The sequence below is a fragment of the Chelonia mydas genome, chromosome 1 (genome assembly GCF_015237465.2).
Source record: "Chelonia mydas isolate rCheMyd1 chromosome 1, rCheMyd1.pri.v2, whole genome shotgun sequence".
NCBI classification, from domain to species: domain Eukaryota; kingdom Metazoa; phylum Chordata; order Testudines; family Cheloniidae; genus Chelonia; species Chelonia mydas.
This window is the reverse complement of record NC_057849.1, coordinates 208,682,536-208,702,842: the sequence shown is the minus strand read 5'-3', so window position 1 is coordinate 208,702,842 and position 20,307 is coordinate 208,682,536. Positions and strand designations below refer to the sequence as shown.

At 45.5% G+C, this 20,307-nt stretch overlaps 1 gene segment (V, D, J or C); it reads right to left on the bottom strand.

The window, feature by feature from the left end:
• Window positions 1–19,171: 19,171 nt before the first annotated feature.
• On the bottom strand, window positions 19,172–20,007 carry LOC102942881. The segment is given in 2 exon segments: window positions 19,172–19,626; window positions 19,710–20,007. Coding segments are annotated over 2 exon segments (501 nt in total).
• Window positions 20,008–20,307: the final 300 nt, after the last annotated feature.

The following is a 20,307-nucleotide window of genomic DNA, read 5'->3' as shown; positions in this document are numbered from 1 at the left end:
GGAGACTTTGGGCGAGTTCCTTCACCTCTCTGTGTCTCAGATTCACCATCTGTCAAATGGGGCTAATAGAGTGACAAGGTGGGTGAGGCAGTGGTGAGAGAGACACGATTTTGAGCCACATTGAGCTCCCCTTCAGGGGATATGGGGATAATGACACTGATCTCCTTTGCAAAAGGACAAGTGCACAAGTCCATGGGGCCAGACGAGTTGCATCCGAGAGTGCTAAAGGAATTGGCGGATGTGATTGCAGAGCCATTGGCCATTATCTTTGAAAACTCGTGGCGAACAGGGGAAGTCCCAGATGACTGGAAAAAGGCTAATGTAGTGCCAATCTTTAAAAAAGGGAAGAAGGAGGATCCTGGGAACTACAGGCCAGTCAGCCTCACCTCAGTCCCCGGAAAAATCATGGAGCAGGTCCTCAAGGAATCAATCCTGAAGCACTTACACGAGAGGAAAGTGATCAGGAACAGTCAGCATGGATTCACCAAGGGTAGGTCATGCCTGACTAATCTAATAGCCTTCTATGATGAGATTACTGATTCTGTGGATGAAGGGAAAGCAGTGGATATATTGTTTCTTGACTTTAGCAAAGCTTTTGACACGGTCTCCCACAGTATTCTTGTCAGCAAGTTAAAGAAGTATGGGCTGGATGAATGCACTATAAGGTGGGTAGAAAGTTGGCTAGATTGTCGGGCTCAACGGGTAGTGATCAATGGCTCCATGTCTAGTTGGCAGCCGGTGTCAAGTGGAGTGCCCCAGGGGTCGGTCCTGGGGCCGGTTTTGTTCAATATCTTCATAAATGATCTGGAGGATGGTGTGGATTGCAATCTCAGCAAATTTGCAGATGATACTAAACTGGGAGGAGTGGTAGATACGCTGGAGGGCAGGGATAGGATACAGAGGGACCTAGACAAATTGGAGGATTGGGCCAAAAGAAACCTGATGCGGTTCAATAAGGATAAGTGCAGGGTCCTGCACTTAGGACGGAAGAACCCAATGCACAGCTACAGACTAGGGACCGAATGGCTAGGCAGCAGTTCTGCGGAAAAGGACCTAGGGGTTACAGTGGACGAGAAGCTGGATATGAGTCAGCAGTGTGCCCTTGTTGCCAAGAAGGCCAATGGCATTTTGGGATGTATAAGTAGGGGCATAGCGAGCAGATCGAGGGACGTGATCGTTCCCCTCTATTCGACATTGGTGAGGCCTCATCTGGAGTACTGTGTCCAGTTTTGGGCCCCACACTACAAGAAGGACGTGGATAAATTGGAGAGAATCCAGCGAAGGGCAACAAAAATGATTAGGGGTCTGGAACACATGACTTATGAGGAGAGGCTGAGGGAACTGGGATTGTTTAGTCTGCAGAAGAGAAGAATGAGGGGGGATTTGATAGCTGCTTTCAACTACCTGAGAGGTGGTTCCAGAGAGGATGGTTCTAGACTATTCTCAGTGGTAGAAGAGGACAGGACAAGGAGTAATGGTCTCAAGTTGCAGTGGGGGAGGTTTAGGTTGGATATTAGGAAAAACTTTTTCACTAGGAGGGTGGTGAAACACTGAAATGAGTTACCTAGGGAGGTGGTAGAATCTCCTTCCTTGGAAGTTTTTAAGGTCAGGCTTGACAAAGCCTTGGCTGGGATGATTTGATTGGGGATTGGTCCTGCTTTGAGCAGGGGGTTGGACTAGATGACCTCCTGAGGTCCCTTCCAACCTTGATATTCTATGATTCTATGATTCTATGAAAACACTATAAGATCTACGAATGAAAAGCATTAGATAAGGGTTAGGTCTTGTTATTAAGGGAATCGTTAATGCGGGGCTGTATGTGCAAACCACAGCAGCCATTCCACCTTCAGCGTTAGCTCACAGACCCTTAGACACCATTAGCTCTTTCACTTCCCTTTGAACAGTCCACCAGATACAGGAAAATCAGAACTTATCATCTCCTGTTAGGGGCATACCATGGCTGTGTGTGGGACACCCCTGCAACGTGAGCATAGAGCACCCACCAAAAGCAGAAGGGACCTGGGCTGGATACCAAAAGAGAGTAATTCTAACAAACCCTTTCTCCTTAGCGCTGTCCTGCCGTGCCAATGTTCTATATATACCCAAGTCCTGGTAAAGTCTATAGTCTTCTGGTCCATATGTAAGAGCATTATCCACTAACCTGCAAAGTCACTATAAAACCTGTCAGAAATGCACACTGGGCTGCGCTGCAGTTTTCCATCTCTGCCTCTGAAATGAGACCCAGTTCCCTGCCCTACTGCAGAAACCAGAGACACCTAGAGTCTCCTCTGTTGAAATTCTCTCTCCATTTCAAAAGGGAAAGGGCGCCACCTATGGGTATGGATGGATTTTACATTGATACCTAATGCCGTACTTCCCATGGTCCTCCCTCCACATGAGGAAATCTACTGACAGCCCTGACTGGACAAGGGCAAAGAGCATTCAAAGGCTGGAGAAAATTGTAGCCCTGCATTGAGAAGGTCACCCTGAAGTGCTGGGTTGAAACTGCTGGCCCAGAAATACACAAGCCATGTTTCTGTCTCCACAGGAGAGAGAGAGTCAAGCAAAAGATCATATTCTCCAGTCAGGAGGTTGTGACTCCCCTCCATAAGGTTACCATTGCCGTGTCATTATAGGCCACAAGCCACATTCTGACCTCATCACTGAGAGATGAAAGTGACACCCACGTGGAGTATATCAATGGGTTTGTGAACCAGTCCCAGTCAACAGCCCTAAATAATCGGCACCATTAGTTCATATTTTTAGCCCCTGTGGATTCTTATTTGCCCTGCCCCCATCCTACCGACAGTGCATCTCTCAAGCCAGGCATCAATGCTTGGGAATCTGCACCTTTGAGCTCCCTCAGTTTTGCGATCTGAAACATGAGGGCAATAATCCTTCCCTACCTCCCAGACTGGTGTTGTGAGGCTATTTTCACTAATGTCTGCAACACACTCCGAGATCCTCAGATGGAAGGCCTTGTGAAAGTGTTGTTCTCACATGACAACTGGGGATATTCAACCAGGTGAGTACATCCCAGAGAGATGGATTCCCCCCCACCCCAGTCCCTTCTCCCACCTTGCACCTCTCCAATGCTAAGAGAGGCAACTAGCTTGTTGCCTGCACTGGCAGCCAGCCTCTTGCTTCTGGTGCTGGGGGCTGCAGGAAAGGGGAAGGAAGACGAGGTTTTTGTAGCGGGAGAGCAGATGACTGAACCCCTGTGTCTGAACTGCTGGAACAGAAATACACAGATTTAGTGTCACAGATGAGATGGTGAAGCAGAAGAGCTGAGCTTGCAGCAAGGAGGCTGTGATTCTCTCTCTAGTGTCACCGCTCTGCACAACTTTTATATCAAGCGAGTAAAAGGGCAGCTGCAGCCCCTGCTCTGAACTGGTCAGTACCAGGTCATCCGAGTGTGATTGTAAGTTAGTTTGCATTTCAGGTGGGCTGGGTGCCCCTTCTCTAGGACCAGACTCTGGGTTTTGTTGATCTGAGCATCCTGCAGGGGAAAGAGACAAAGCACACGAGGAAGAGTCCATAAAACAAATGGCTCAGAGGGAAACGTTTTCAGCCACGCCCCACAAACATCTGGGTGGAGATTTCATGCCTCAGCCAATTATGTATTTAGTCCCAAGAGGCACATAGCCAGCACCAGACTATCCCCATCCCCACCTCTGTCTAACTGAGCAGGGGAGTTTCCCTGATCACAATTTTATACAGCTGCTCTGTAGGCCTGGTTCTGCCCTCAGGAGCAAGAGATGGGTCTCTTAGTTGTATTATTACTGGTCAATTATATCACTTTTTTCTGCAGCCACAGACCTGAATTGCTCCAGGGTCATTGCACAGGGACTCAATGAAGGGATCTGGGGCCTTGACTGGGAGCTGGACTGTTGGGACTGGGATGGGTGTGTGGGGTATCATTACAGTGAGGCATTTCTGAGTGCAGGGACTACAAAAGCCAACACAACAGCTGTTCTACCTTCAGCAGTAGCTCACGTGCCACCTTGGATGTTACAGTTTCATTTACACTCACTGAAAAACTCTTCTAGGTCGGGGAAGGTATGTTGTCACCTGAGTCTTAGTGGCCACTAACTTATGCAAATGAACCTGTCTTTGTTGTTACTTTCCCCTCTCCAGGACTCTTGGCACATGGTTGTCTTTATTTACTTTAAGCTTGGTGTCAACACCTGAGACTGAGTCTTCTTTGGGGAAGGGATTGGCTTTTTGTTACCTGATTTACCATTGCCTGCACCTTTAGTGTGCTACACTGGTGTAAAGTAGGTATCAAATGCTACCATTCTGATTTTGATGCTGTTTTGTGTTCACTTTTAATGGTGTAAATCACTGTACAAGGCTCAGGGCACTGGTGAACAGGACCAGGTATCTCTGGTGTAAAAGCTCCATTTCTATTGCCACAGAGAGAAGTGCCATAGAGAATAGAAATGGATTTTTACATGGGAATTCACCAACCACTCCAAGATTTACACTCACACATACTCCAGTGGGAAGGGATGACTGAAATGGTGCCAGATAAAAGCTCTTCTTTTGAATGCGAATTGAATCTGGGCTGTTAGCACACATGGTGGTTTGATGTCAAGCAATATGTCACATTAGCATGGTGTGGTTTTATGGGCAGACTTAACGTATGTGCGTGTGTGTGGGCACAGCTGTCCCTTACTGGATTGGTGATGACAGTTGAGTTATTTACATGCAAGTGAGTTTTCATCACTACCAAAATAACTAGAACTGTAGCGTAACATAATGGGGAAGAAACCTGTATTTTGGGAAGGTTGTGAGTTCCTGTGTCCATTCATGTGTGTGTGGTGTGGTGAGCTGAAGGCCACGAGGCCAGTTGTTTACAGACACATGGAAAAGGATCGTGGTGGTTAAAGCACAGAGCTGGATGTCAGAATACATACTGTTTATTCCTTCCTCTGCCCCAACTTCTTTTTTAACCTTGGGAAAGTCACTTAACTGCACCATACCTCACTGTTCCCATATCTAAAGGGGAAAAGAAACTTTTCTTGCATTGTAGGATATTGTTGTGTAATTATATTCAGTGATGTCTGTAAAGCACTTTGGGATCCTCAGGTATTAAATGTATGACAAGGGTTAAATATTGTTATTCTCACATGACTGGCCGGGTGTGTGGGCCTTGTTGTTGTCCATGTGGAGGCAGCCAGCCTGGGGCTGCAGAGAGACAAGGAACAGTTGAGGTTTTTGTAGAGGGAGGAGGTGATTCTGAAGTGCTGTGTCTAAGCTGCTGGCGCAGAAATACACAGCTGAGTCCTCTGGCTGCACAGACGAGATGTTCAAGCGAAAGAGATCATCCCGCGGCTGGTCGGCCTGAAAGTGACTAGAATTTGTGCCTTTCTCTCTTTCTTCTTTATAGTAGAAATTAAAGAGCAGCTTCAGTCCCTGCCCCAGATCCTGCCGGTACCAGAACATATTGTTGTGACCATAGGTTTGTTCACAGCTGAGATATGCAGTTTGTCCTCTCTCCAGCACCAGACTCAGTGTTTGCGTTATTTTAGCATCTGTTTGTCACATGAAGGAAAAAGACAAAGCACACAAGACAGACAAAAGCAATCAGCTCAGAGTGAAAAAATGTAGAGGCAAATCCTGCAAATGCTGTGACATGGATTCCATCTGCCAGACAATGACTTACTTGTTCCCAAGAGACACATGGCTAAACACCAGACTATGCACACCCCCATTGCTGTCTCTCTGAGCTGCCGCAGTCCCCCAGCATGGGGTTTTACATAGCTCTGGTTCCTATCCAGCACTGGTGGGCGGGCTCTGTTTGTGTTTCCCACATTCCAGGGGGCACGCACTGGGGAGAGCTGGTTATCTCCTGCAATGACCCTGACTAGGCGTTCAAGATTCCCAACTGAGGAAGTTGGGCAGGGCAGCAGGTTAATCCCCACTTATCTCTTGGGGACAGAATAGCCTGAATAGCCCACCTGAGGCAGTGCAAAAGCAAGTTCAACTGACCATCTTTTCAAAACACCACCACACAAGTCCTTGTGTAGGGACTTTAACCCATGACTTTCTGACAAGGGCGCTAATTGCTGAGCCACATGGCCATTGAGGGTACAATGCATTGCCTGAGTTTGGATGGAAGGACTGGCACGACAGCTGGTAATCTGTGCCCCCTTCACTGGAGCTGGTTGGAACATTTTCACCAAAAAGTTTTGTCATCAAAATATGCTGTTTATTCAAAGCTGAATTATTGCAGGGAAAAGTTTCATTTCAAAAATGTTTTTGATGGGAAGGTATCTGACGTCTAGGGTGGATTATACAGTCACCCCCAGAAAGAGAGAGCAAAGGAGGATATGTTGAGACTGCAGTCACGGAATGTGATTGCAGCTCCTGTAGATATACCCAAGTCAGCTTTACTCTCACTAGCTTGGGGATGGGAAGTCATGGTAGCAACAGCTTCGGCACAGGCTAGGCTTGTGAGCTATTATTTAGGTTTCCAGGTGGGCTTTTACAGATTGGGCTGAAGCACATGCTGCCGCACACACAGGCATGGAAAAAGGCAAATATAGTGTCTAAAGAAAGGAATGTTTTAAATTTCTGTACTGTGCTGAAAATTCTTTTCCCCTGGGTTTATAAAACATTAATTTGTATTTTTTATTTTACTTTTTTTTTTTGTTTTAAATCAATAGGTAATCAAATCAGTCTATGAAAAAGGAAATGAGGACAACCCGGGGAATTACAGACCAGTCAGCTTAACTTCAATACCTGAAATGATAGTGAAGAAAATAATAAAGCAATCAATTTGCAAACATCTAGATGATAATAAAATGATAAATAACAGTCAGCATGGATTTGTCAAGATTAAATCATGTCAAACCAATCTAATAGCTTTCTTTGACAGGCCAACAAGCCTAGTGGATAGAGGGGAAGTGGTAGATGTGAGATATCCTGACTTTGGTAAGGATTTTGATACTGTCTTACGTGACTTGGAGGATTGGGCCAAAAGAAATCTGATGAGGTTCAACAAGGACAAATGCAGAGTCCTGCACTTAGGAAGGAAGAATCCCATGCACCGCTACAGGCTGGGGACTGGCTAAGCAGCAGTTCTGCAGAAAAGGACCTTGGGATTACAGTGGATGAGAAGCTGGATATGAGTCAGCAGTGTGCCCTTGTTGCCAAAAAGGCTAGCAGCATATTAGGCTGCATTAGTAGGAACATTGCCAGCAGATCGAAGGAAGTGATTATTCCCCTCTATTCAGCACTGCTGAGGCCACATCTGGAGTACTGCATCCAGTTTTGGGCTCCCCACTACAAAAAGGATGTGGACAAATTGAAGAGAGTCCAGCAGAGGGCAACGAAAATGATCAGAGGGCTGGGGCACATTACAAGGAGAGGAGGAGGGAACTGGGCTTGTTTAGCCTGCAGAAGAGAAGAGTGATGGGGGGGCTGATAGCAGCCTTCAATTACCTGAAGGGGGGTTCCAAAGAGGATGGAGCTCAGCCATTCTCAGTGGTGGAGGATGACAGAACAAGGAGCAATGGGAGAACAAGTTGCACTGGGAGAGGTCTAGGTTGGATATTAGGAAACACTGTTTCACTAGGAGGGTGGCGAAGCGCTGGAATGGGTTACCTAGGGAGGTAGTGGAATCTCCATCCTTAGAGGTTTCTAAGGCCCAGCTTGACAAAGCCCTGCCTGAGGTGATTTAGTTAGTGTTGGTCCTTCCTTGAGCAGGGGGTTGGACTAGATGACCTCTTGAGGTCTCTTCCAACCCTAATCTTCTATGAGTCTATGACTTTCTCATAAACAAACTAGGGAAATACAACCTAGATGGAGCTACTATAAGGTGGGTGCATAACTGGTTGGAAAATCATTCCCAGTCAAGCAGGAAGGGGTCCCGCAGGGATCAGTTCTGAGTCCAGTTCTGTTCAAAACCTTCATCAATGATTTAGATAATGGCATAGAGAGTACACTTATAAAATTTGTGGATAATATCAAGCTGGGAGGGGGTTGCAAATGCTTTGGAGGACAGGATTAAAATTCAAAATGATCTGGACAAACTGGAGAAACGGTTTGAAGTAAATAGGATGAGATTCAATGAGGACAAATGCAAAGAACTCCACTTAGGAATGAACAATCAGTTGCACATGTACAAAATGAGAAATGAGTGCCTACGAAGGAGTACTGTGGAGAGGGATCTGGAGGTTATAGTGGATCACAAGCTAAATATTAGCATAACACTGTTGCAAAAAAAGCAAATACCATTCTGGGATGTTTTAGCACAGTGGTTCTCAACTCTGGTTCACCGCTTGTTCAGGGAAAGCCCCTGGCACGCTGGGCCAGTTTGTTTACCTGCAGCATTCGCAGGTTCGGCCGATGGTAGCTCCCATTGGCCGGGGTTCGCCACTCCAGGCCAATGGGGGCTGCAGAAATGGCGTGGGCCGAGGAACGTACTGGCCGCCCTTCCCGCAGCCCCCATTGGCCTGGAGCAGCAAACTGCGGCCAGTGGGAGCCGTGATCGGCTGAACCTGCGGATGTGGCAGGTAAACAAACTGGCCCGGCCCGCCAGGGGCTTTCTCTGAACAAGCAGTGGACCAGAGTTCAAAACCACTGTTTTAGCAGGAGTACTGTAAGAGAGACATGTGAAGTAATTCTTCTGCTCTACTCCACGCTGATATGGCTTCACTGTTCAGGGACCCAAGTTAGCTAAATTAAAGCTACCTCACATATTTCAATTCAAGCTCTAATCAGATCCTGTGACTTCAATCTAGACATACCCAGAGAGAGACCCACATTGACTCACTTGGAAAACTACACCTTTTCAAGACCAAAATGGACATTTTCACACCATCCCATTTTGCAGAAGCCATTTGAAAGGTTTTGTTTTTATTCCAATGCGGAACGAAAATGAATTTTAAAAGCTCAAAAGTTGTGGCAGAACAGAATTGTCGTTCTCCGGCCAGTTCTACTCCTGACTCAACAGCTCTGATTCCCTCAGGTAGAGAAGGAGCACCACCTAGTGGCTGGAGATGGATTTTTACAGGAAGATGTCTTTCAAGCAGGTTTCAGAGTAGCAACTGTGTTAGTCTGCATCCGCAAAAAAGAAAAGGAGGACTTGTGGCACCTTAGAGACGAACAAATTTATTTGATCATAAGCTTTCATGAGCATCCGATGAAGGGAGCTGTAGCTCAAGAAAGCTTATACTCAAATAAATGTGTTCGTCTCTAAGGTGCCACAAGTCCTCCTCATCTTTCAAGCAGTCACTCTTGCTAGTTGTGGCCCAGGCTAGGGCCATTTATCACCTACAAATGTTTTTCTGACCAATTACATTTTAAAAAGTAATAGTATCCAACCCCTCTGCTGCTGCTGCTCCTGCTGCTTCACGTCTTTCCTTGTTGGGATTTTCCTTGATGTCAATTCAGCTGTGATCAAATGTGTGTAAGACACTGCATGTCAGCAAATAGCCAGGGGAACAGAACTGAAGTACAGTGATCTGGACAGACTGCAGGCAATGGAAGGAGACACATTCCCAGTAGATATAAAGTCACAACACAAGTAAAAATTGGAGGCTTGTAACCAGGCAGCCTCCCCCATTACATTAAAGCAAATTCATTTTCCTCTTGTCTTCTTCATACTGTCCTAATTATTGTAACCCACTGTGGTAGTGGCCACTGGCAAGAAGTGAGATGAGTCAGCTTGGAGGAGGTGTCTGTGACATGCTATACCTTAGTGGAGGGTCTTGTAACCTCCATATTCCTCATCTGTATATAATTGTGATATTGCATATAAAGCAGGCCATGTGAGGTATCAGAGAAAAGGTTATGATCAGCTGAAAGGCACTGTTCTATCTGTATATGTATATCATTAATGCATATGAAGTTATGAGAATTGTGTTGTATAGTTGTCACTAAAACATGCTGTAAATTGGGGAATCAGCCAGATATTAGCTTCCCAGAGGCAATAGCAAGGAAAGTAACCAACGCCCAGCTGGGTGCTGAACAGACATCACCTGCCATTGTCCAGCAGAGGAATTACAGTTCAATGACTCACTTGATGAGGCTCAACCTTGCCAGGAGACGGAGCAATGCCCACCAGAAATGCCTGGACTTGTGTTTTCCAAGCACATGGACTGAGGGTATAAAACCAAACACAGGGGGGGCATGCTTGGCCTTCCTCCTTCACCCACCTACACTGCAAACAACAAGGACACTCTGAAGGCTCCAAATGAGGGGACCGGCCCATATTTCAAGGATGAAATCTGTGTACTATGGACTGCAATATCTGGTGGGATGAGAAAAACTGCTTTATCTAGATGTTGCCCAGTCTAATAGGGTTGAGAGTTTAGACTGTGTACTAATATTTTATTTCTTCTGGTAACTAACTCTGACTTTTTGCCTATCACTTAATATCACTTAAAATCTTTTGTAGTCAATACATTTGTTTTACTGTTTATCTTTACCAGTGAGTTTGCCTGAAGTGAATGGGAAATGGGCTCAGGTTTTATAAAGGCTGGTGTATGTCCACTTTCCGTTGATGAAGTGATGAACCAATTAATAAATCTGCATTGCTCATCTTGAGCAGTGCAAGACGGTATATTCCTGGGGTACAGTGCTGGGAGCTGGGGGGATCTGGCGCTGGTGCTTTTCTCTGTGTGATTCATGAGTGGCTCTGGGAGCATTCATGCAATCTAGCTGCGTGTGGGGGCTCCACATGCTGTTGTGCTGAGTGATCACAGTTCCTGGAGGGGTTGCTGCTGGTCACTAGCAAGGCGTTGTGAGAGACAGCCCAGGCTGGAGAGAGGCACAGCAGTCCCACAGTCCCAGGCTGCATCCCAGGGATCCCATCACAGTGTCCATGTGATAAGAAGTGGTCTATGAATGGAATAGTAGTTTGAGAACGGCAACCATACTGCCTATTCTCCAAGGCTTTATCCAATCTAGTTGTAAATGACAAAAAATGGAGCTTCCAGCCCCTTCTTTAGGGAATAATAGATCACAATGTTATAATATATTATCTTGTTTTCCTGCCTGTAATTTCCCCTCTTTTCTTAGTTCCATCACATCAGCTATCCCCCTCAACCCACCCCGTCCTCCCACTATGAAAATAATCCTCTTCCTCCTTGATTTAAAAGGAGTCTGTTGTGGAGATTCTCTTGCCAAGAGATTCTCCGCTGAAATGCTCAGAGGGGTTTATCATCAACGAGTCAGGGACATGGCTGATGTTGCGTCCATTTCCTGTGACTTTACTCAGAGTCTTACTCTTCAAAGCTGCGTTCATAGCCAACTTTGCTATTCCCTCTCTTCACATGCAGCTGCTGCTTGCTGCACTACAAGGGATGGGCACACACACCAATGAATGGGGAGGAGGGGGAGTTTTTGTCCAGGTGCTGCACACACTTGTCTCAGTGTGTGGCTCCAAGCACAGTAATATACTCCTGTGTCATTAGCTAAGAGGCTCTTGATGTTGAGGAGAAACTCCTTGTCCTTGGTTCTGCTTATGCTGAAGTGGCTCGGCCCACTATTATCTACTTGATCAGCGCTTATTGAGTAGGCGAGCATGTGGATCTGTCCACCAGGAAGCTGCCTATACCAGTAGAGGTAAGGGTTAGATGTCCCTTCCAAAGAACATTTGAGGGAAGCCTGTCTGCCCAGCCGTTCTACCACTGACTGAGGAGTCTGGACGATGGTTGCAGAATGAGTGCCTACAATCCAAAAGGGAAACCAGGAACTGTTAGCACATAGAATGAGATGCAACCTCTCTTCCCATGATGATTAAAGCAATGGTAGAAAATTAAGTGCAGAAAAGATTATTAATTAATTAACCACCAATTATCAATAATTATTGGCCATTAATTATTATGTACTTATTGTTTCTCAGGGTTTGTCAACACACAAACTTAAACCAAATTAACAACATCATTTGTATGTTACACCTTTAGTTGTTTCAGGTAGACAATCTTATTAGGGAATAAAAGTGTTCTATCAATTTAGCTGAACTAGTAAAAAATAATTTCATAGTTTTACAATGTAATGGGTGTAGCCAGTGTAGATTCTTCCTTTCCTATAAAGTAAAAAAGGATACAAACTGCTTAAAGCTTTGCAGGATCAAGGCCAGAGTTTGCAGCATCTTGAATGACTGAGCCCTGGATGAACTGCTCAGTAACTCTTTTATCCTTTTAAACCCTACTTATAAGAAAGAGGAGATCTTAAATTCATATATATTGTATTAGAATATTATACCTTCTCAACTTTGTAAAACATTTTTGGATATATAATGTTACACAAATATATGTATTATAACACTTGATATAGAAATTGCATTACAATCATAAATAATAATTATATTTTAATTAATAAAATAAAATGACTACATATATTTAAGAAAACCATGGTAATATAATGTTACAAATATTAGATAGATAGATAGATAGATAGATTTTCAAATGCCAGAAGGGTAGTTTTAAAAATCTTACCAATTAACAAAAATATAAATCAGAAAATTGTTTTACTTACATGAAACAATTGCTAGAAACCAAAGCAGTGCAGGGACTGAATACATTGTCCCCTTCAAGTCGTCTTCTCATACTTTCCTCTGACTAAAGCCTGAATCCTCCCCTCTCTTGTCTTTAGGTCAGGCAGCTGTGTAGCTGCCATCTCCTACACTGACACCTGCTGCGCATTTTTGAGGTAGCAGGGACATGGAGTGGCTCAGGTCACAGACACACAGAGCGAGTGACTGGAGGTACTGGCAGAATCACGATCACCAGGGTATAATTAAAGAAAGGGACCTGGTTCAGCAACAGTATCGCAGGGTATAATCAGAGTTATGGTCTGACTCTTGCAAGGTTCTGAGTGCCCTTAACTCCCCCTTACTTCAATGAGGGCTGAGGGCATACAGCACATTATAGGATTGAGCCCTAGATGCTTAACTGCTAGGGAATCTCTTACCCTCATGTTCAGGATTCAGTCTATCATCTGATTTGGTGTCTGGGAAGAATGCCCCATCTGCAGGGGATATCAGCATGAATAAAGGGGTGTCTGTGAAGCCGGTGAATGTATCACAGGGAATAATCCTGCAGTGGCTGGAAAGGGGTTGGATGTCAGATGAGGCCTCAGACATTTCTTTCATCACGAATAGCTACGATGAAACATGACACAGATATTCCCCCTTCAAGGAAAGAATCATAGAATATTAGTGTTGGAAGAGACCTCAGGAGGTCATCTAGTCCAATCCCTGCTCAAAGCAGGACCAACACCAGTGTGGCCTCATCAGTGCCGAATAGAGGGGAATAATCACTTCCCTCAATCTGCTGGCAGTGCTCCTACTAATACAGCCCAATATGCCGTTGGCCTTCTTGGCAACAAGGGCACATTGCTGACTCATAACCAGCTTCTCGTCCACTGTAATCCCCAGGTCCTTTTCTGCAGAACTGCTGCTAAGCCAATCGGTCCCCAGCCTGTAGCGGTGCATGGGATTCTTCCTTCCTAAGTGCAGGACTCTGCATTTGTCCTTGTTGAACCTCATCAGATTCTTTTGGCCCAATCCTCCAATTTGCCTAGGTCACTCTGGACCCTATCCCTATCCTCCAGCTTATCTACCTCTCCCCCCAACTTAGTGTCTCCCAAACAGGAGACTGAACTGGATCCAGCTGCCTGGCCTCAGACCCCCTGTAGCCCCTCCTCATTCTTTTGTTTCTTTCCTGGGCCAGCAGGTCACCTGGTCTAATTTTCCTCTATTGGCTAAACTAATGGCACTAGGAAGAGTGTCAGCCATTCTCTGTCCCAGGCAGCCAGTCAGCAGTCATACCTGCCCCCTATGGGTCGCTGCAATGATCACACACTCTCATCCCACCGCCTAAATATTTGAGTAACAGACTTGAATCAGAGAAGACATTAAGAATATCCCCACTTCGTCACATCAGCCAAGTGCTGATCCTGAATGGAATCTTACAAACTGGTGTTTTCTGTTCCTTCGGGAACAATGGGTCTGGTAGTTGTGGGAGGAGCCCATAAGAGGGGCTGGATATCACCGAGGAACACTTCAAAGGAACTCAGGAACTGTGGTGCATCTGTTATTAATCTGCAAGGTGAAGACAGGGCTGGCACTCAGGAGTGCTTGAGTGGCTGACAGGGTGGTGGTATTGGGGAACTAACAACCAGTTAAGCACAAGCAAGACTCCCTCACAAGATGGCTCACAGTCTTGGGTACTCTGAGAACCGTCACACGGAGCTTCCCTGATTCCAGTGGGATGAGGAGTTGAGAGTCTTCCAATATTCCTGTGATGTTACAAGTGTTACAGATGAAGAAACAGAGGCACAGAGATGCCTTAAATGTCAAGTCAGTGGCTGAACAGGGAGAAGGACCTACAAATTCCTGGCTCTTGGCCTCACTCTTCAAAACTAAAGCATCACAGTCTAAAACCAGATTTCTTTAGCAGAGCTGTTTCACCACCAACATAGACTATACCTACTCTATGAACTAGGGCTGTGATTCCCCTATGTGTGCACACATACTCGCCCTAGCTTTCATCAAACTAGCATGAGTTTCACATACTCGCCCTAGCTTTCATCAGACTAGCATGAGTTTAAACAGCAGTGTAGCAGTAGCATGGGCTAGTACTAGGCACTAAAGAACTGTTCCTTTGCTGCCACTACCCATGCTACCACGTCCACTCTGGTATGTATACTTGTGCCAGCTTGCTGAGAATGTATGTGCTGTGACTTTCATTGACTTGTACCATTCTGGCAATTATGTGTGCATGGGTGGATTCCACTGGCCTCTACTGGACAGACTATTTCACATCTGTCACCTTTTGTAGTTCACTTAATTTTCCTCTATTGGCTAAACTAATGGCATTAGGAAGAGTCTTGGGTTTTTGGAAGACAGTTGCATTTTCCATTTGTCCTGCCTTAAATCTGCATTTGACTGATAGGAACGGCATGACTGCAACAGTGACATCTCGACTACTAGTTAAGTGAACACGGGGTGGCTATATGTTATGAAGTCTTACAGGAAAATAACCCGTACTCAAAGGAGCTGCTCTGCCTTTGATTCTTTCTGTCCCATCAGCACTTTGCTGGAGTGTCTATGCATAATCCTATTGCACAAAAAGTGAATACCATTCTGGGATATATTGGCAGGAGTGTTGTAATTAAGACAGGAGAAGTAAATCTTCCAGTCTAGTCACCACCGATAAGGCCTCAACTAGAGAGTACTGTGTCCAGCTCTGGGCCCCGCACTTCAGAATAGAAGTGGACAAACAGGAGAGTCCAGAGGAGAGCAACACAAATGATTAATTTCAGAGTAGCAGCCATGTTAGTCTGTATTCGCAAAAAGAAAAGGAGTACTTGTGGCACCTTAGAGACTAACCAATTTATTTGAGCATAAGCTTTCGTGCGCTACAGCTCACTTCATCGGATGCATAAAGTGGAAAGTACAGTGACGAGATTTTATATATACACACAGACCATGAAAAAAACTTACATAGTGAGGAGAGTGATCACTTAAGATTAGCTATTACCAGCAGGAGAGTGGGGTGGGGGGAGAGAAAACCTTTTGAAGTGATAATCAAGGTGGGCCATTTCCAGCACATTTCCAGGAGTTAACAAGAACGTCTGAGGAACGGGGGGGCGGGGGGAAGAAGGAATAAACAAGGGGAAATAGTTTCACTTAAAATAATGCTCAACCACTCCCAGTCTCTATTCAAGCCTAAGTTAGTTGTATCCAATTTGCAAATTAATTCCAATTAAGCAGTCTCTCGTAGGAGTCTGTTTTCGAAGTTTTTTTGTTGAAGGATCGTCACTTTGAGGTCAGAAATCGAGTGACCAGAGAGACTGAAGTGTTCTCCGACTGGTTTATGAATGTTATAATTCTTGACATCTGATTTGTGTCCATTTATTCTTTTACGTAGAGACTGTCCAGTTTGCCCAATGTACATGGCAGAGAGGCATCGCCGGCACATGATGGCATATATCACATTGGTAGATGTGCAGGTGAACGAGCCTCTGATAGTGTGGCCGATGTGATTAGGCCCTATGATGGTGTCCCCTGAATAGATATGTGGGCACAGTTGGCAACGGACTTCGTTGCAAGGATAGGTTCCTGGGTTACTGGTTCTTTTGTGTGGTGTGTGGTTGCTGGTGAGTATTTGCTTCAGGTTGGGGGACTGTCTGTAGGCAAGGACTGGCCTGTCTCCCAAGATTTGTGAGAGTGATGGGTCGTCCTTCAGGATAGGTTGTAGATCTTTGATAATGCGTTGGAGAGGTTTTAGTTGGGGGCTGAAGGTGACGGCTAGTGGCGTTCTGTTATTTTCTTTGTTGGGCCTGTCCTGTAGTAGGTGACTTTTGGGTACTCTTCTGGCTCTGTCATTCTGTTTCTTCACTTCAGCAGGTGGGTATTGTAGTTGTAAGAATGTTTGATAAAGATCTTGTAGGTGTTTGTCTCTATCTGAGGTGTTGGAGCAAATGCAGTTGTATCGTAGAGCTAGGCTGTAGACAATGGATCGTGTGGTGTGGTCTGGGTGAAAGCTGGGGGCATGTAGGTAGGAATAGCGGTCAGTAGGTTTCCGGTATAGGGTGGTGTTTATGTGACCATCGCTTATTAGCACTGTAGTGTCCAGGAAGAGGATCTCTTGTGTGGACTGGTCCAGGCTGAGGTTGATGGTGGGATGGAAATTGTTGAAATCATGGTGGAATTCCTCAAGGGCTTCTTTTCCATGGGTCCAGATGATGAAGATGTCATCATATAGCACAAGTAGAGTAGGGGCATTAGGGGACGAGAGCTGAGGAAGCGTTGTTCTAAGTCAGCTATAAAAATATTGGCATACTGTGGGGCCATGGGGGTACCCATAGCAGTGCCGCTGATCTGAAGGTATACATTGTCCCCAAATGTGAAATAGTTATGGGTAAGGACAAAGTCACAAAGTTCAGCCACCAGGTTTGCCGTGACATTTTCAGGGGTAGTGTTCCTGATGGCTTGTAGTCCATCTTTGTGTGGAATGTTGGTGTAGAGGGCTTCTACATCCATAGTGGCCAGGATGCTGTTTCCAGGAAGATCACCGATGGATTGTAGTTTCCTCAGGAAGTCAGTGGTGTCTCGAAGATAGCTGGGAGTGCTGGTAGCGTAGGGCCTGAGGAGGGAGTCTACATAGCCAGACAATCCTACTGTCAGGTTGCCAATGCCTGAGATGATGGGGCGCCCAGGATTTCCAGGTTATGGATCTTGGGTAGCAGATAGAATGCCCCAGGTCGGGGTTCCAGGAGTGTGTCTGTGCGGATTTGTTCTTGTGCTTTTTCAGGGAGTTTCTTGAGCAAATGCTGTAGTTTCTTTTGGTAACTCTCAGTGGGATCAGAGGGTAATGGCTTGTAGAAAGTGGTGTTGGAGAGCTGCCAAGCAGCCTCTTGTTCATATTCCGACCTATTCATGATGACAACAGAACCTCCTTTGTCAGCCTTTTTGATTATGATGTCAGAGTTTTTTCTGAGGCTGTGGATGGCATTGTGTTCTGCACGGCTGAGGTTATGGGGCAAGTGATGCTGCTTTTCCACAATTTCAACAAAGCCCGTTGCCAACTGTGCCCACATATCTATTCAGGGGACACCATCATAGGGCCTAATCACATCGGCCACACTATCAGAGGCTCGTTCACCTGCACGTCTACCAAAGTGATATATGCCATCATGTGCTGGTGATGCCCCTCTGCCATGGACATTGGGCAAACTGGACAGTCTCTACGTAAAAGAATAAATGGACACAAATCAGATGTCAAGAATTATAATGTTCATAAACCGGTCAGAGAACACTTCAATCTCTCTTACAATGTAAGTTTTTTTCATGGTCTGTGTGTATATATAAAATCTCGTCACTGTACTTTCCACTTTATGCATCCGATGAAGTGAGCTGTAGCTCACGAAAGCTTATGCTCAAATAAATTGGTTAGTCTCTAAGGTGCCACAAGTCCTCCTTTTCTTTTTACAAATGATTAAAAGTCTAGAAAACATTACCTATGAGAAAAGATTGAAAAAAAAATGCGTGTATTTAGTCTGGAGGTGAGAAGACTATGGGGGAACATGATAACAGTCTTCAAGTATGCAAAAGGTTGTTATAAAGTGGAGGGTGATCAATTGTTCTCCTTAACAGCTGAATACAGGACAAGAAGTAATTGGAACGAGGGAGAGTTAGATCAGACATTAAGAAAAACTTCCTAACTGTAAGGGCAGTTAAAAATAGGAACAAATTAGCCAGGCAAGTTGTGTAATCTCTCTCAGTGGAGGCTTTTAAGAAAAGGTTAGCCAAACACCTGTCAGGGATGGTCTAGAACAGTGCTTCTCAAGCTATCTGATGTTGGGGACCGGCAATTTTTTTTTCCAGTGTGCGCGCAGACCGGCAGCCGATGGCTCGCGGACTGGCACCGGTCCTCAGACCACCACTTTGAGTAGCGCTGGTCTAGAATTTCAGCATTTCTCAAATGCAGCCACTAGGGTTTTTTTCTGTGGCCATGGCAGCCTCCTGGGCAGAGCTGGGGGAGGAGGCAAAGCAGCAGCCCTTCCCTGCAGTGCCGTGGGACTCCAGGGGCAGGCTTCAGCCCCCTCTTCAGCCATGGGGCTCCAGGGGCAGGTTTAACTCACTTCCCCCACTTAATCACTGTTTATAAACAAAATTCAGACTCCATGGCAGCATGTCTCCTGTCTCCTCTGCAGAACTCCTTACATTGCACACTCAGGTTCCCTGCCTGAGGCTTGCAGTTTGGGGGAACGGGGCAATGCCTTCCCATGCCCCCCACTCTACCTATGGTGAGGGGGGTCCCAGTGAGCAATAGGGGGCCCAGGGGAATCTGTGTGGGGCCCGGGGGAGGCAGTGAGGGCCAGAGGTGATGGGTGGGGGTCATGGGAGGCAGAGGGGGCCAGAGGCATCAAAATAAAACTATACATTATTTTTATTATTGAGTCTGCAAAAAAACCTACATAAATAAATTACGATGATTTGGACATGTATATGTGAATATTTATTTGTTTTTCTAAAGCTAATTACATATTTTAGGAACATTTGTCAGAGGGGCCAATAACAAGAGTTGGTGGCCTCACCCAGAAGCCACCAAAAATGTTGTTGTGAGAACCCCTGGCCTAGATAAATCTTAGTCCTGCCTCCATGCAGGGAACTGAACTAGATGACCTAGCAAGGTCCCTCCCAGTCCTATAGAGCCATGATTTCTATGCGTAATGAGCTGTTTCTTTCTGTATGATAGTAGCCTGATCTCTCTCTTATGTGGAGATGGGAGGAGCTGCTCTCTCTGAGGGAGTGTTGGGGGAAGGAGGGAGGTTTCTGTAGAGGGAGGAAGTGACTCTGAAGCACTGTGTCTAAACTGCTGGCACAGAAATACACAGCTGAGTGCTCAATCTTCACAGAGGAGATGTTCAAGTCAAAGATTTCAATCTGTGGCCGGGAGGCTGTGAATCCATCTTTAATATCACCTTTCTCCTTGTTCTCTGCAGCAACTGAGTAATAGATCAGCTGCAGCCCCTTCCCCTGCTGCTGCTGATACCAGTACATAGAGTTATGATCATCAGTTTGTCTGCATGTCAGCTGGGCAGTCTGTCCTTTCTTCAGTACTAGGCTTGGTGTCTGGGTGATTTTAGCATCCGTGTGTCCTGTGAGACAAAACACAAGAAACAAATGAGCTGTATTCTGCTAACATTAGAATGAGGATTTCATTGCTTCATCAAGGACTTACTTAAGAAGCACAGGGCTGCCATGCAGCTGAGTAACCACATCCCCATCTCTGGGGTGGAGATCAGTGAGCATTTCCCCAGCAGAGGGTTTTATACAGCTCTGCTCTGTAGAACTTCTTCTGCACCGATAGGTCACACAACACAAAGTGGTCACGCATTTCAGACCCAGTGTAGGCCGAGCTTATTGCACACACAACATTTTATTTGGGGATATAGATAAAAAACGATAAAGTACACTCTGTTGAATATCACTTTAATGTAATTTTTTACCATGACTAAATCTGCCCACCTTTAATAAAGTGAGATAATGAGCTTCTGTTCCAAATGCAGTATTTTCTTTATTTATTAACACAATCCCTACTTTTTTTGCTCGGGGGAGGGGAAAGCTAAAGCCACCCCAAGGCTCCAGCTGTGTAAGCCTGTGACACAGAGGCTCCTTGGCAAAGGATTCCCTTTCTTTGCAAATAACTCTCACATCAGACCTGACAAATTCACTATACCTAACATGTGTCTTGCAATATATGTATACCCTTACAGAGCCACATGTAAGGTATCTACAGTCATTGTGAGATGTATATATGGGTAATATTTAAGGAATAA